This window comes from Delphinus delphis, chromosome 5 (assembly GCF_949987515.2).
Source record: "Delphinus delphis chromosome 5, mDelDel1.2, whole genome shotgun sequence".
Lineage (NCBI taxonomy): Eukaryota > Metazoa > Chordata > Mammalia > Artiodactyla > Delphinidae > Delphinus > Delphinus delphis.
Window position 1 is genome coordinate 94,581,258 of NC_082687.1, and position 18,604 is coordinate 94,599,861.

At 36.8% G+C, this 18,604-nt stretch overlaps 1 protein-coding gene and 1 pseudogene across 1 annotated transcript in view; both read right to left on the reverse strand.

Moving 5' to 3' along the window:
• The window catches only part of NCAPG (non-SMC condensin I complex subunit G), a 46,160-nt gene extending 27,686 nt beyond the window's left edge, over positions 1-18,474 (reverse strand). The window contains exons 1-9 of the mRNA XM_060012766.1: positions 18,330-18,474; positions 17,138-17,341; positions 16,397-16,625; positions 14,491-14,636; positions 7,012-7,096; positions 5,810-6,002; positions 5,167-5,316; positions 1,249-1,389; positions 537-660 (exon numbers count right to left, since the gene is read on the reverse strand). Coding sequence (XP_059868749.1) covers positions 537-660; positions 1,249-1,389; positions 5,167-5,316; positions 5,810-6,002; positions 7,012-7,096; positions 14,491-14,636; positions 16,397-16,625; positions 17,138-17,341; positions 18,330-18,440 — 1,383 coding nt within the window. The 5' untranslated portion in view covers positions 18,441-18,474. The remainder of the gene's footprint in view (positions 1-536; positions 661-1,248; positions 1,390-5,166; positions 5,317-5,809; positions 6,003-7,011; positions 7,097-14,490; positions 14,637-16,396; positions 16,626-17,137; positions 17,342-18,329) is intronic.
• LOC132426409 (U6 spliceosomal RNA) lies at positions 1,871-1,971 on the reverse strand (annotated as a pseudogene).
• Positions 18,475-18,604: the final 130 nt, after the last annotated feature.

An 18,604-nucleotide genomic window follows, 5' to 3' on the forward strand; every position in this document is an offset into this window, starting at 1 on the left:
CGATACAGGCCTCTCTTTTTGGGCTACCCCAGAGAAAATAACACTTGAATATAGTAAAATAATAGATAATATTTATTTCTGTATTTACCAAGCACTTTATGAACATTGCTTCATTGAACAATGAAAGATAAATTTCATTGTTATTCTTATTTTGCAGACAGGTAAAAATTCTAAATTAAATAACTCAGGCAAAGCCACAAATCGAGAAAGCGTCCGAGGGGATTTGAACCCAGGTATGTATAAATTCAGTCGGCCCTCAAACCTTCTAGCAACCAATGCCTATATGTCACCTCTTCCCTAACCTGCTCCATTTCAAACTGATTCAACACAATGATAGGTATGGTAAAAGAAAGGAGATATTTTTTAAAATGTGTGTGTGAGAGAGATTTGGTTTTAAGAAGTTTAAAGACTTGATAAAGAGACAAAACTAAAACAAAAGCAATTAAAGCCAAAAGTACTGAAAAGAGAATAAGACAGCCCTCAATGTTATTGACCAAAATCTTTTATTTTTATCAAGAATGAAGAAAATTACTTACAATCTGTGTTCTCTTATTATCATCTATAATAATGTGGAGCAGTCTCTCAACAAGAAAAGAAATTAGGGATATTGGGGTGGTGGGTAGAGTAAGAAACTCCTGTAAGATAGCCAGCAGTCGTTTCCTGCATTCAAAAAGAACTATTTTAATTTCAGTACAAGAGTAGAAACACATTATATCTCTAACGTTTCACCTATTCTGCAGACTTAATTACAGGCTTAATTTGTCTTCTTTTTTATATTTATCACTATAGGTACAAAAATATATGTACAGACTTTAGACCAAAATTCACGTTCTGAAAAAAATTTATAAATGGCCCTATAATCTTTCATAAATCAACATGATGAAATGACAAAATACCATATTTGAATCAAATCTTTTAGACAGTATTTATTAGAGAGGACTAGTAATACTAATAGAAATTTTTAAGCAAAAACCTGCAATTTTATTGATTTATTCTCAAGGAACTGAATTAGAAACTTATATTTCCATATATACATATATTCATAGAGAGAGAAATTAGGAGAGAGACAGTATATAAATATATTTCCTCTTACATACTCCATATATATTATATAAGAGGAAAGAGAACACTTCATATAACACTTTAGGGAGCTAGGTTAAATATATTTAATCATATTGTAACAAGACTATATTTCAACACATAAAATTAGAAGCGCAAATAAGAACAAGGGTTTACATTTAAATGTACCTTCCTCCTTCTTCATTGGTATCCAAAAACTTGATAATTAGAATCAATTGTTGACCTATAAACTCTTTTGTCATCAAATTGCCAATATAAGAAAAATCACCTCTCTGTTCTTCATTAACAACCGGAATGCTCTGAATATAACTAAAACAAGCACAATTAATAAGATGTAGAATCTGTTTAGAAACATTAAACATTAAACAGCTCCCCATTAAGTCAGAAAAGGTCATTTTCTGCTCATATCAGTCCAAATATATGGATATTTATACCATGTTATACTAATCCAGATCTACAGAGTAACTTCCCGTGTTACTGTCATGAACTTCTGTGAACTTACTGGCTTGATTCAAAAGAATTTGGAAAATATATTTTCATTAAAGATTCAAATTTCCTATGGGAAATTTTCAAAAGGTACATATTTGTATCTCTCAAAATAACTATTTCAATGTCACTAGTATTCTCAATTATAAAGTTCTAAATCCCGTCTCCAAAATCCAATTATTCAGAAAGAGCTAGTCTTCCCTTGTCATCCTTAATTAACCATTATTTTGTTTAAAAGTATAGTAGTAGAAATAGTAATTACATAAGTAATGCATGAATACAACGACCTTTTTGAAAAAATCAGAAAAATATAGATAGCTTCATGAATTTGTAGTACCATTGCTTAGGGGCCCTACTAATCTCTATATTGTTCTTATTTTAGTGTAGGTGATACTAAGCAAGCACCGTCAACTACCCTTTTATTTTTACTATCACTGCCCAAAGTAAAGCCTTTTACAACCCTCACCTAGATAACATTCAAGAGTCTACCAGAAGGTCTCCTTTTTTGTATGGAACAAAAATAGCTACTTAAAAACAGAATTAAGAGTTTAAGTAGAATTAAGAGTTTAAACCTATACAACTAGGTGCCTTTAGGTTGGAAGTAATATATGAAATGATAATCCTGATGAAAAATGTCATTTTAAATTGTCAACAAAAATCAAGTTATAAACACTGCAGAATAATGATGAATAAATGAACTGACTCATAAAATGACAGCCAAGAGTAAATAAAAGCTCATAAATCTCTGGCAATGATACTAGGACCTTCAAGGCCATCAGCCACCCTTTGGATTCTAGCAGGAAACTAAAGCTACAAAACTGATAATTATCAAAATCAATAAATCAGTAGAGTTACTGATTTCTGACAAGCTAAGAAACCTTCACTCACCTTTGAATCCCTCCTACTTCTCCATCCCAGCTTTAGCACAATGCATAGTATCAAGACTTTGAATTTATTTTTAAAAATACCTAAAGAGTAGTTGTTTCATTAATAATTACAAATCCTGAACTGCATAAATACAACTTAAAATCGACCTACCAATTTTAATTACCATGAAATCGTCTCTTTCCAACCATTTTTAAAGGTAGTCATTATAATGAAGAGACCACTCAAGAAAGTCTTTTTTTAAACTCTCTAAGAATTTAAGGTAGATTTCTTAAAATTCTATTAGTGTCCCTTTTTCTTACTCAAATTTGATAGGCCTCATTTAACATCCCCAATTTCTCTCTTTATGTGAACACCTCAATTAACAGGAAATCATTTTGTATCAGCATTCTGAGTCACTAACTCTTCCTGCTACAAAATGTCTGAGAATACACTTGAGATTATCAAGAAACAATTTTTCCATTTAATTTTGTCTCTGTTCTTGAGAAAACGAATCCTATCTAGTGACACTGCTCCAAAAAGAAAATCATCCTATTTCTTAAGTATTCTTTCAATAATTAAATATGATCTTTAAAGTTTTCCTTTTTATATGTGAAAAAAACAAGTTGATCCAAGTAACTTATTTCAAAACTCACAGATTAAGTGACAAAGGAAATATAAGAATCCCTGACCTCTTAAAGTTAGAGGAACCAAGCTCTTTACATGTCAATTTTCAGTAACTAAGAATTAATCAATCTGTGAACCAGTCTTTGAGATGCTCACCCTCTGTTATTTAAATATAATATTTAACATTTCCTCATATTTTCTTATATTTTTTCAATCTTCTATGAGCACTTATTACTTTTATATAAACATATATTATTAAGCATTGCATCAAAATTCATTCCTTTTGGGTACATTTCAACATGGCCCAAACACCATTATAATGAATACTCCAGTTAAGTATTAAAGCCTGAAATAATTACCCTTAAAACTCTAAGTAGATTCCCACGTTTTTCATGTTACTATGAGCTCAAGCTGTAAGTCTCCATATTGGCTCACATTTAAGATATTTATGGATTCAATGTTTTGCATACAAAATTCAAATACGTTCTTAGCTTCGCTCCCTAACTTATATGTGGGGCCATTATACACAAAAGCAGGACACTATATTTCACACCAAGAGAATTCAGGCCCATAATCCATATTATATGTAAAGCTTTTTAAAAACTGCATCAAAATCATGAAGTTAAAAATCTACACACCAATATCTATTGAAAAAATATATAACCTTTGGCCCAGCAATTCCACTTCTGGGAATCAACCCTACAAAATCCCAAACATACATAAAAATGTAAAGAAAATTTAAAACACCTTCATCAGTGAAAACTGAAAACACCCTAAATGTCCATCAGTAGAAAAGTAAATTAAACATTACCACCGTACTATGGAGTGATAGGCTGTTATTAAGATTGCGATAGATTTGTACTGATATGTACCAATATAATGATCTCAGATAGTAGTTGAAAAAAACCAAAAATATGTATAATGTGTTATATTTTTAAAAACCATGCACTTAGTATATGTGTATGTGAATGTAGAGAAAGAGGGTTTAAAGTGTATACCCCAAATTGTTTAGATGTTAACTCTAAGGAGATTAATGGGATTGAGGAATTAGGAGTAAGAGGAAATACCGCACTTTTATTCTGTATACTTCTGTATTTGAATTTTGACAAAAATGCATTCATGTTTTACTTGTACAATTTTACTTGTATAATTTTGCGGTACGCGGGCCTCTCACTGTTGTGGCCTCTCCTGTTGCGGTGCACAGGCTCCGGATGCGCAGGCTCAGCGGCCATGGCTCACAGGCCCAGCCGCTCCACAGCATGTGGGATCTTCCCAGACCGGGGCATGAACCCACGTCCCCTGCATCGGCAGGCGGACTCTCAACCACTGCGCCACCAGGGAAACCCTACTTGTATAATTTTAAAGTGAACCAAGTAGAAACTAGAGTAATTCAAATAATTTAAGAAAAAGATATTTTGAAAAAACTTTTTAAAAAACAAAAGCCAAACCGTAACAGTTTTAATTAATACTAAAACTGGCCAGAGGTCCACCCTGTCAGTTGGAAAACTATGGCCCATGCACCAGAGAGAGCCTGCTGCTTGTTTTTGTACAGCCTGCAAGCTAAGATTTTTACATCTTTAAATGATATATATATATATGTAAATATATGTGTAAAAATTATATGAAATTCAAATTTTAGTGTCCATAAAAGTTGATGAAAGATTTATCAGAAAACAATCACACTTATTCATTACATATTTTCTGTGGCTGCTCTTGCAGTACCACAGCAGAACTGAGTCGTTGGGACAGAGCATGGTCCACAGACTCTAAAATATTTACCGTCTGGCACTTAGAAAAAGTTTGCCAACCAATTTCAAAGAGCAACACATCATCATCAACTTTATGGAGAAATGTTCATCATTACATCTTACCAGTTTTAAGGAAATGTCCCAAAACATATTGACTTTGGTCTTTCAGTATACTGACCAGCACAGGATATTCTTTAGAAAGGCTCAATGTGTATACCTATTTATCCTTGCCTGTCCAAAAAAATGGTTTTCAACTTATTCTCAATCAAGCATTGCTTTGAGGGAGGGGGCTGGAAAGTTAATACACACAACAACACAAGTACAACACAAGTACATCCCAAACCAAAGAAAACAATTTTACCTTAGTAAATACTCAGCATATACTACAGGCTCTGGCAAAATCTGCTCTAAAAATTCTTCACCTTCATCTCCTTTTGATCTCAAATATTCACAAAGGACACGCCAATACAAAGCAATTTCAGGAGTTAATGTATCTGCTGGAATCAATTTCCTTCATTTAAAAGGGAGACAGAATATATCTTAATATCCAGTAAAAATATGAACTGAGTAGAAAAGTGGGAATAAGCAGACTTGATTTATAACCACCATCATTTTAACTGCAGAGTCATTAACTTATCCACACAAAAGAGAATGAAAATATTTAAACCAAAAGAGAAAAAAAGAAAATCAAATGAGCAAACACAATAGGGATCCATGCTGTTGGACTTTCCAATGCAAAAATCAAAGTAACAAAACAAACAATCAAAGCTAATGCAAAAATCAAAGTAACAAAACAAAACAAAAAACGCAGCTAAAGTAGTCTATGATAAAGTAGTGAGTTCTAACACAAGGAGGAAAAAAAGGGAAAAAAGACATCCACCAGACTAAAGAAAAGACATGTAGATAAAAAGTACTGATACAATCTTAAGTAATGCAGAAGAGGACTAATTTTAATTGCAGGGGTTCATCCGTATCATATTTCAAATAATGAATACTTTACATACCTGCCATCATTATTTTTACAGATTTCTGCCAGTTCATTAAGAGGAGTCACTGAAAATAAGGCATTGAGAACAGAGACTGCCACTTCAGAAGAATTTTCCACATCTAACCGATGAAGCAACTCTAATATACTTCCTTCAGTGAAACGTAACCAGCCTTGGAGAAGATGCTTCTGCACTGCTTGTTTCACAGCATCTGTTAAGTCATTTGAAACACAGGTGAACAAAGTCTCCCTCTAGCTTCCATTTCCTATATTTTGTCTGTTTTAATTAACTCTTATCAGATCAATGTTAACTAAGTCGACATTTACTAGAAAAATGGGACCAGACAGAGGCAAAACAACGCATACTAAAGAAAAACTTAAAAGTACAATGATACTGTAAAAAGTGAAAAGTCACTGTGATGCTCACTTTCATATGAAAATGGAATAGGTCAGAACCAAATATACAACCACTACCACGGCCTACAAAAATATTTTTGCATTCCTTCTCCCCTGAGTTCACTGGGCTTCAGGTACTAGTCTAGACTATATATAATACCTATTATTTTACTTGTTGCCTGACTTCATCCATTTATTACATGATTGATATGTGCAGTAGTGAATCATACAGGCATATGATTGAAAAACCTTATTCTTAGTTTTTAAAGTCATCCTAGTCATTAGTCCTTCAAACTCATGTTTTCTTGCTACAGCAAAATTAAGCCATCTTAACCTTCTCATGGGGTTTGGAAATTTAAAATATATCATTCTTCATATCATTGCTGTAAGTTGATTCTCCAGCTGTAACAAAGAGAAAAGGTGGGGGGGACTAGAAAAATTATACTGGTCTGACCATTTCTAATTGTTTCGGATACACAGAACACATTCATAGGAGGATATACACAAAAGGGATAAGACAGCATTTTTTTTAAAGGAAGCGAAAGGGGTGAAAAAGAGATCCTGCCCTACTTCTGATGTTATTTTTATAGCCTTAAGCTTTAGTTTCTCCACACATAAAACACAGAAAAATTAAAACAAACTGCTACTTCTAAGTACCAAGACCTTTAACCCTAGAAAATGTATTCTATACAATACACGTAGATAAACTTTGACAGGCTGTGGGAATGATAGGCTTACCTGACCTAATTTAGGACACTCTCCTAAACCTTTTAAATCTAACCTCAAAATCTACTAATGTTTTGTCTATAATGATATCTAACTTACCTGATCTGTCATTAAGACCTTGTTGAAGGAGCATTACTCTCTGAGCAATGGACATAGCTCTCATGTGAACCTTTTCAGCTAAAACCTTAAAGAGATGATAATAAAAAAATGGCCATTAAACTCAATATAATTTATGTATTTTATAACTAGTAATATCTCCTTCACCTAAGAAAATTATCCAGAATTTCCAAAAAAATTAATATCTGGTAACACATTAATGCAATAAGATTCTACCTAAATTATCTACACTCTCCGTCCATAAAAATCTCAATTGAATTATTATGTGCCAAATATTTTTCAAAAGTATTTTAAGAGGGATTACGGCAGGGAAGATGGTGGAAGAGTAAGACGCAGAGATCACCTACTTCCCCACAGATACATCAGAAATACATCTACACGTGGAACAACTCCTACAGAACATCTACTGAACGCTGGTAGAAGACCTCAGACCTCCCAAAAGGCAAGAAACTCCCCCACGTATCTGGGGAGAGCAAAAGAAAAAATAAACAGAGACAAAAGAATAGGGACGGGACCTGCATCAGTGGGAGGGAGCTGTGAAGGAGGAAAGTCTTCCACACACTAAGAAGCCCCTTTGCGGGCGGAGACGGCGGGTGGCGGAGGGGGGAAACTTCGGAGCCACGGAGGAGAGCACAGCAACAGGGGTGCGGAGGGCAAAGTGGAGAGACTCCCGAACAGAGGATCGGTGTTCACCGGCACTCACTAGCCCAAGAGTCTTGTCTGCTCACCCGCCGGGGCCAGGGCTGGGAGCTGAGACTAGGACTTCGGTCGGAGCGCAGGGAGAGGACTGGGGTTGGCGGCGTGAACGCAGCCTGCAGGGGTTAGTGCACCACGGCTAACCGGAAGGGAGTCCGGGGAAAAGTCTGGACCTGCCGAAGAGGCAAGAGACTTTTTCTTCCCTCTTCGCTTCCTGGTACGTGGGGAGAGGGGATTAAGAATGCTGCTTAAAGGAGCGCCAGAGATGGGCGCGAGCCGCGGCTAACAACGCGGACCCCAGAGATGGGCATGAGATGCTAAGGCGGCTGCTGCTGCCGCCACCAAGAAGCCTGTGTGCGAGCACAGGTCACTATACAACCCTCCCTTCCCTTCCGGGGAGCCTGTGCAGCCCGCCACTACCAGGGTTCCGTGATCCAGGGACAACTTCCCCGAGAGAACGCACGGCGCGCCTCAGGCTGGTGCAACGTCACGCTGGCCTCTGCCGCCGCAGGCTCGCCCCGCACTCCATACCGATCCCTCCCCCCGGCCTGAGTGAGCCAGAGCCCCCGAATCAGCAGCTCCTTTAACCCCTGTCTGAGCGAAGAACAGACGCCCTCCAGCGACCTACATGGAGAGGCGGGGCCAAATCCACAGCTGAGCCCTGGGAGCTGTGCAAACAAAGAGAAAGGTAAATCTCTCCCAGCACCCTCAGGAGCAGGGATTAAATCTCCACAATCAACTTGATGTACCCTGCATCTGTGGAATACCTGAATAGACAACGAATCATCCCAAATTGAGGAGGTGGCCTTTGAGGCCAAGATTTATTATTTTTTCCCCTTTTCCTCTTTTTGTGAGTGTGTATGTGTATGCTTCTGTGTGAGATTTTGTCTGTATAGCTTTGCTTTCACCATTTATCCTATGGTTCTATCAGTCCGTTTTTTTTTTTCCTTTTTAAAAATTTTTTTCTTAATAATTATTTATTTTAATAGCTTTATTTTATTTTATCTTACTTTATTTTATTTTCTTTTATCCTCTTTCTTTCTTTCTACTTTTTCTCCCTTTTATTCTGAGCTGTGTGGATGAAAGGCTCTTGGTGCTGCAGCCAGGAGTCAGTGCTGTGCCTCTGAGGTGGGAGAGCCAACTTCAGGACACTGGTCCACAAGAGACCTCCCAGCTCCACGTAATATCAAATGGCGAAAATCTCCCAGGGATCTCCATCTCAACACCAACACCCAGCTTCACTCAAAGACCAGCAAGCTACAGTGCTGGACACCCTATGCCAAACAACTAGCAAGACAGGAACACAACCCCACCCATTAGCAGAGAGGCTGCCTAAAATCATAAGAAGTCCACAGACACCCCAAAACACACCACCAGACGTGGACCTGCCCACCAGAAAGACAAGATCCAGCCTCATTCACCAGAACACAGGCACTAGTCCCCTCCACCAGGAAGCCTACAAAACCCACTGAACCAACTTCAGCCACTGGGGACAGACACCAAAAACAACGGGAACTATGAACCTGCAGCCTGCAAAAAGGAGACCCCAAACACAGTAAGATAAGCAAAATGAGAATACAGAAAAACACACAGCAGATGAAGGAGCAAGATAAAAACCCACCAGACCTAACAAATGAAGAGGAAATAGGCAGTCTACCTGAAAAAGAATTCAGAATAATGATAGTAAAGATGATCCAAAATCTTGGAAATGGAATAGAGAAAATGCAAGAAACATTTAACAAGGACGTAGAAGAACTAAAGATGAAACAAGCAACGATGAACAACACAATAAATGAAATTAAAAATACTCTAGAAGGGATCAATAGCAGAAAAACTGAGGCAGAAGAACGGATAAGTGACCAGGAAGATAAAACAGTGGAAATAACTACTGCAGAGCAGAATAGAGAAAAAAGAATGAAAAGAACTGAGGACAGTCTCAGAGACCTCTGGGACAATATTAAACGCACCAACATTCAAATCACAGGGGTTCCAGCAGAAGAAGAGAAAAAGAAAGGGACGAGAAAATATTTGAAGAGATTATAGTTGAAAACTTCCCTAATATGGGAAAGGAAATAGTCAAGTCCAGGAAGCACAGAGAGTCCCATACAGGGTAAATCCAAGGAGAAACACGCCAAGACACAAATTAATCAAACTGTCAAAAATAAAATACAAAGAAAACAAATTAAAAGCAGCAAGGGAAAAACAACAAATAACACACAAGGGAATCCCTGTAAGGTTAAGAGCTGATCTTACAGCAGAAACTCTGCAAGCCAGAAGGGACTGGCAAGACATATTTAAAGTGATGAAAGAGAAAAACCTACAACCAAGATTACTCTAACCAGCAAGGATCTCACTCAGATTTGATGGAGAAATTAAAACCTTTACAGACAAGCAAAAGCTGACAGAGTTCAGCACCGCCAAACCAGCTTTACAACAAATGCTAAAGGACCTTCTCTAGGCAAGAAACACAAGAGAAGGAAAAGACCTACAATAACAAACCCAAAACAATTAAGAAAATAAGAACAGGAACATACATATCGTTAATTACCTTAAATGTAAATGGATTAAATGCTCCCACCAAAAGACACAGACTGGCTGAATGGATACAAAAACAAGACCCATATATATGCTGTCTACAAGAGACCCACTTCAGACCTATGGACACATACAGACTGAAAGTGAGGGAATGGAGAAAGGTACTCCATGCAAATGGAAATCAGAAGAAAGCTGGAGTAGCAATTCTCATATCAGACAAAATAGACTTTAAAATAAAGACTATTAGAAGAGACAAAGAAGGACGCTACATAATGATCAAGGGAGCAATCCAAGAAGAAAATATAACAATTGTAAATATTTATGCACCCAACATAGGAGCACCTCCATGCATAAGGCAAATACTAACAGCCATAAAAGGGGAAATCGACAGTAACACAATCATAGTAGGGGACTTTAACACCCCACTTTCACCAATGGACAGATCACCCAAAATGAAAATAAATAAGGAAACACAAGCTTTAAATGATACATTAAACAAATGGACTTAATTGATAATTTATAGGACATTCCATCCAAAAACAACAGAATACACATTTTTCTCAAGTGCTCATGGAACATTCTCCAGGATAGATCATATCTTGGGTCACAAATCAAGCCTTGGTAAATGTAAGAAAATTGAAATTGTATCAAGTATCTTTTCCAACCACAATGCTATGAGACTAGATATCAATTACAGGAAAAGATCTGTAAAAAATATAAACACATGGAGGCTAAACAATACACTACTTAATAACGAAGTGATCACTGAAGAAATCAAAGAGGAAATCAAAAAATACCTAGAAACAAATGACAATGGAGACATGATGACTCAAAACCTATGGGATGCAGCAAAAGCAGTTCTAAGAGGGAAATTTATAGCAATACATAAGAAACAGGAAACATCTCGAATAAACAACCTAACCTTGCACCTAAAGCAACTAGAGAAAGAAGAACAAAAAAACCCCAAAGTTAGCAGAAGGAAAGAAATCATAAAGATCAGATCAGAAATAAATGAAAAAGAAATGAAGGAAACGATAACAAAGATCAATAAAACTAAAAGCCGGTTCTTTGGGAAGACAAACAAAATTGATAAACCATTAGCCAGACTCATCAAGAAAAAAGGGGAGAAGACTCAAATCAATAGAATTAGGAATGAAAAAGGAGAAGTAAAACTTACACTGCAGAAATATAAAAGATCATAAGACATTACTACAAGCAACTCTATGCCAATAAAATGGACAACCTGGAAGAAATAGACAAATTCTTAGAAATGCACAACCTCCAAGACTGAACCAGGAAGAAATAGAAAATATGAACAGACCAATCACAAGCACTGAAATTGAAAGTGTGATTAAAAATCTTCCAACAAACTATAAAGTCCAGGACCAGATGGCTTCACAGGCGAATTCTATCAAACATTTAGAGGAGAGCTAACACCTATCCTTCTCAAACTCTTCCAAAATATAGCAGAGGGAGGAACACTCCCAAACTCATTCTACAAGGCCACCATCACCCTGATACCAAAACCGGACAAGGATGTCACAAAGAAAGAAAACTACAGGCCAATATCACTGATGAACATAGATGCAGAAATCCTCAACAAAATACTAGCAAACAGAATCCAACAGCACATTAGAAGGATCATACACCATGATCAAGTGGGATTTATTCCAGGAATGCAAGGATTCTTCAATATACGCAGATCAATCAATGTGATACACCATATTAACAAACTGAAGGAGAAAAACCATAGGATCATCTCAATAGATGCAGAGAAAGCTTTCAACAAAATTCAACACCCATTTATGATAAAAACTCTGCAGAAAGTAGGCATAGAGGGAATTTTCCTCAACATAATAAAGGCCATATATGACAAACCAACAGCCAACATCGTCCTCAATGGTGAAAAACTGAAAGCATTTCCACTAAGATCAGGAACAAGACAAGGTTGCCCTTCTCACCGCTCTTATTCAACATAGTTTTGGAAGTTTTAGCCACAGCAATGAGAGAAGAAAAGGAAATAAAAGGAATCCAAATCGGAAAAGAAGAAGTAAAGCTGTCACTGTTTGCAGAGGACATGATACTATACATAGAGAATCCTAAAGATGCTACCAGAAAACTACTAGAACTAATCAATGAATTTGGTAATGTAGCAGGATACAAAATTAATTCACAGAAATCTCTGGCATTCCTATACACTAATGATGAAAAATCTGAAAGTGAAATCAAGAAAACACCCCATTTACCATTGCAACAAAAAGAATAAAATACCTAGGAGTAAACCTACCTAAGGAGACAAAAGACCTGTATGCAGAAAATTAAAAGACACTGTTGAAAGAAATTAAAGATGATACAAATAGATGGAGAGATATACCATGTTCTTGGATTGGAAGAACCAACATTGTGAAAATGACTCTACTACCCAAAGCAATCTACAGATTCAATGCAGTCCCTATCAAATTACCACTGGCATTTTTCACAGAACTAGAACAAAAAAATTTCACAATTTGTATGGAAACACAAAAGACCCCGAATAGCCAAAGCAATCTTGAGAACGAGAAACGGATCTGGAGAAATCAGGCTCCCTGACTTCAGACTATACTACAAAGCTACAGTAATCAAGACAGTATGGTACTGGCACAGAAACAGAAATATAGATCAATGTAACAGGATAGAAAGCCCAGAAATAAACCCACACACATATGGTCACCTTGTCTTTGATAAAGAAGGCAGGAATGTACAGTGGAGAAAGGACAGCCTCTTCAATAAGTGGTGCTGGGAAAAATGGACAGGTACACGTAAAAGTATGAGATTAGAACACTCCCTAACACCATACACAAAAATAAGCTCAAAATGGATTAAAGACCTAAATGTAAGGCCATACACTATAAAACTCTTAGAGGAAAACATAGGCAGAACACTCTATGACATAAATCACAGCAAGATCCTTTTTGACCCACCTCCTAGGAAATGGAAATAAAAACAAAAATAAACAAATGGGACCTAATGAAACTTCAAAGCTTTTGCACAGCAAAGGAAACCGTAAACAAGATGAAAAGACAACCCTCAGAATGGGAGAAAATATTTGCAAATGAAGCAACTGACAAAGGATTAATCTCCAAAATTTACAAGCAGCTCATGCTGCTCAATAACAAAAAAACAAACAACCCAATCCAAAAATGGGCGGAAAACCTAAATAGACATTTCTCCAAAGAAGATATACAGACTGCCAACAAACACATGAAAGAATGCTCAACATCATTAATCATTAGAGAAATGCAAATCAAAACTACAATGAGATATCATCTCACACCAGTCAGAATGGCCATCATCAAAAAATCTAGAAACAATAAATGCTGGAGAGGGTGTGGAGAAAAAGGAACCCTCTTGCACTGCTGGTGGGAATGTGAATTGGTACAGCCACTGTGGAGAACAGTATGGAGGTTTCTTAAAAAACTACAAATAGAACTACCATATGACCCAGCAATCCCACTACTGGGCGTATACCCTGAGAAAACCATAATTCAAAAAGAGTCATGTACCAAAATGTTCATTGCAGCTCTACTTACAACAGCCAGGAGATGGAAACAACCTAAGTGTCCATTATCGGATGTATGCACAAAGATGATGTGGCACATGTATACAATGGAATATTACTCAGCCATAAAAAGAAATGGAATTGAGTAATTTGTAATGAGGTGGATGGACACAGAGTCTGTCATACAGAGTGAAGTAAGTCAGAGGGAGAAAGACAGATAACCGTATGTTGACATATATATATGGAACTTAAGAAAAAGAAAATGTCATGAAGAACCTAGGGGTAAGAGAGGAATAAAGACACAGACCTACTAGAGAATGGACTTGAGGATATGGGGATGGGGAAGGGTAAGCTGTGACAAAGCGAGAGAGTGGCATGGACATATATACACTACCAAATGTAAAATAGATAGCTAGTGGGAAGCAGCCGCATAGCACAGGGAGATCAACTCGGTGCTTTGTGACCACCTAGAGGGGTGGGATAGGGAGGGTGGGAGGGAGGGAGACCCATGAGGGAAGAGATATGGGAACATATGTATATGTATAACTGATTCACTTCGTTATAAAGCAGAAACTAACACACCATTGTCAAGCAATTATACTCCAATAAAGATGTTAAAAAAAAAAGTATTTTAAGAATACAGCTTCTTGTCTTTTAAGAACATGTCTATATAAGATATTGGACTTATTTACCTGATAAGCCAGCTTTCTGACAGCCTCTTTCACATCCTTGGTGCGCCCTACAATTTTTGGCAAAGTCTTTGCTGATGGCGCAATACATGATAACACTGCCCGCCTAACTTCTGGATTTGAATCATTTTCAATCAAAGTAGCATATGCTAAAAATAGAGCAATACATTTTAGTACGCTAACAACATATTATTTAGTTAGCCATAGTCATAGATAACCCACATTTTGATATTTAATCTTTAAAATGATAAAAATCATTTTTTAGTCTTACACATTTAATTTTAGCTGAAGATTTTTTTCTGCCAACATCCCTTAAAAAGGACAGAATTAGAAATTAGTCAATGGACTAGGCAGGAAGGCTAAAACTGAAAATAAATAACCCTAAAGATCATGGAAAATCCATCATTCAGATTATGTCTTTGCTACTCTTTAAGATTTAGAAACAAGTCTAGGATGGAAGCCAGTTTATTTTAAACGGATATGGCTTTATAAAGAGCTCAGTATTTTGATTTTTAATGAATCCTAAAAAGAAATAACTTCTGATCTTATCATTGAACAAAACTCATTTCCTGTATTTAAATATTTATTCACCTCTATTTCTCAGATTTTCCCATGCTTTATAATCAAGTATATGTTGACTACTAAACATATATGTTTCACATATTATTATGCCCCTCATTTAACACCAAAAAATACCAACTACCACCAGTTATCAAAATTATAAAGGTAGTAACAGGGACAAAGAGAAAAACAAACCAGAAGAGTTCCCAAAATAAACCTAGGCATATATGGAAAACTGGAATATGACTATCTTTATGAGCCCAGAGGTAGAGAAAGATTTCTTAAATAAAAGAAAGTGCAAATCATACAGGAAGAGACTGGTAATTCTGACATTAGGAATTTCTGCCCCAAAAAAGACATAGTGAAGACAGTGAAATAATCCATCGAAAGCAGGAAGATCTAACAATTCATATAACCCAAGGATTTCCCTTCAGAATATATAAAGAACTCCAATTAATAAGACAAACCAATAGAAAAATGAGAACACGTTAATAGGCATTATACAGAAGAAACAAAATTGGCTGCTAAATATATGAAAAGATGCATAACAATGACATATGATACACACAACCTGATTAACAAAAATTTAAAAATCTGACAGTACCAAACACTAGAGAGGATATGGCTCAATGAACAAGTTTATGCACTGTTATTGGAAATATAAATTGATAAATGTTTTGTAGAACACTTGTACCTCATCTAATAAAGCTGAATGCACATATCCCAACAAGTCCACCCTTAGGTACATATCCTAGAAAAACTGTGCACCAGAAGCCATGTACTGTGTAAGAAAGTTCATAGCAACGACACTGTATTTTAAGAGGAAAATAACTGGAAACAACTAGAAGGTCCATCAATAATAGAAATAATAAAATTGTCTTACATTCATACAATAGAACCGTATATCAGTAATGTATCAACATGGATGAATGTTACAATGAGAAATAATGTTGAGAGCACAGAAAAATATAGTATGATCCACAAAACATACAAAATGATACGCAAAACTTAAACATTATTTAGAAGTATATACATGTGGTTAACTGTTTAATCAAACAAACAAAAGGGAACCCAAAATTCAAGATATTCGTTAATTCAGAGGGAGAGTAATATAACTAGAAAGGGACGTAAGATAGGCTTCAGAGGTATTGATGATGCTCTATTTATTTTTAGGTTGGATGGTGGCTACTTGGGTATTTTTTTTTAATCATATATTTTTACATACATGTATGTGTGTGTGTGTATATAAACTATGCTCTTCCATAATATTTCATAATAAGAAAATTCATCTGCTGAGAATTTAACAAAGTCAGTGAAACTGAAAAAGGATTTAAGGAGCTATACATACCATTAACCACCAGGCATTCATCATCTTTGGGATCCTGAAGGCGTGAAAGAGCAAGAACTGCCTGTATCCTTACATTTGGAATTTTATCTTTTAATCTAATAAGCATGGCTTCATTAATTTTATCAAACAAATCATCATCAATCTGGGCATTTTCTGGCATATTTCCCAAGAGCTTGTTTATGAGCTGGCACACTCTAAATCTAACTGCATTGCTGTTTGCTTCATGAGACTAAAACAGAAACAAAACAAAATTTATTCCAAGTCACATACCATTACTAAATAATGACATACCATTTGAATTCTATGTTTAGAATTCAAGAATTTATAGCAATAATTCATTCCTTGCAGAAAAACTATAATGCTACCTTGATCCATATATACATGCTAAATACACATTACATAACATAAAAATCTCAAAATACACAGTCTAAAGTATCTGCTAAATTACAAGAGCATATTCCTCTTCGGAGGAACTCTTTACTTCTGAACTAGAGAACCCATTTCAAACAAATGTATGTAAGAACTGGTTTAGAATGGTCATTAAAAATTTCATGCTGGAGTTTTTAAAAGTTCACTTTTTAATCTTAATGACAGTTCTAATATTTCCTATAAAAGGCAGATTCGTTCAGACATTTTCTCAATTACCAGATATTCATTCTCTAAGATATACAAACTCCCATGGCCCATTTAAAATAGTAAAATTTTCTACAATATTCCCTCGAAATTCTAGTTTTCGTATACCTTTAATAGAAAAGTAAACAAATAATTTAAAATGCCACCATCTTCCTCTTCTTCATCATCTTCCATATCTGATTGGTGAAATGAAGTAACAAACTTTGCTGCAAATTCTATTATCCTCTCCACAGCTGGTTCTCGTTTATAGACCACCATAGCATATTTAAGGTAATTAACAAACTCCTCATAAAAACCTGTTTTGTCATCCACCTGAAAGAGAAAAGAAACCCTTCACAAACTGCAGGGATAAAATCCTTTTTTCTCAACATTACTCTAAGACACTGAAAACACCAGCCCTAACGCAAACAAACTAAAATCATTATTTAGTAAACTCTCAATTATCCAAACCATCAAAGGGGAAATAAATTTGCACTAATTTCTCTCCAGAGAAAGTTATTTCTCCCAGGAAGAAAACAAACATGAATTTTGACAGTGAAAGGACTCCTCTGATTTTTTTTTTTTAACACCCTTGAATTCTCAATATGATGCCTTGGTACCAGTTTAGTAAAAATCTGCTTCTTCATGAACAACCCAAAATCAACCACAGCTTTTGCATTTTACCGTATTACCCTTAATATTACACAGCAATTTCCTTTTGATATAACTCACATCCTACCTCATATCCTCAAGCCCTATACTGACTTACAATTTTTCTCGGACCTCAAGATAATTTATTCTCCCGAAATTCATGGTCCTATTCTTCTTGAGGTTTCATTTAAAAACGAAACAAACAGTAAATTCATGGTCCTATTCTTCTTGAGGTTTCATTTAAAAACGAAACAAACAGTATTTACATGACTAAGAAGAGCCAAGTCCTAACGATTCATTTGCTAATTGGTGATTTGATACAATTTAACAGTGGGGCGAGGTTTACGTAATTAAATGTGGGCGGTGATCTGAGGGACAACACCGCGTTCAGGATCCACGCTGCGGCCCTACACTAGATGCCCGGTCGCCACGGTACGCGAAAACTCTTCTCCAAGTTCACCGCCAGAGGATTAACGGTCCGCGCCGGAGGCCGCTGGGAAGAGGCGGGGGGGAGGGGAGGGTGTGCCTCTCCGAACCAGGTCGTGAAAGTTAAGGAGGTTGGAGTCTTGATGCGCGGAGTTGGGAAGGTCGCGGGAAGCCCCCGGGAGAGGCCAGGCCGAGCCGGGGAAGGGAGGGGTGGGGGCCCGGTGCCGCGGGCCGCATCGCTTACCGAGTGGTAGGTGCGGCTCAGCGCCACCACCAGCTTCGCCTGGTTCTGGTGCGGCTGCTGCGCCAGCTGGAAGGCCTCCTTAATCGGCAGCAGCCTCTTCTCCGCCCCCATGGCGCCGGGACCCTGTCGTGACGAAGCCTGTCAGCGCTCGGCTTCAGCTGACCGACTGACCACGGTCAGGGACTCCACAAGTACGCTTCACTCTCCAGTCTGCAGGCGGCCGACAGCCGAGGGCGTGGTAGCCGCCAGAGCGTTCAAATAACTCCCGCGGGAGA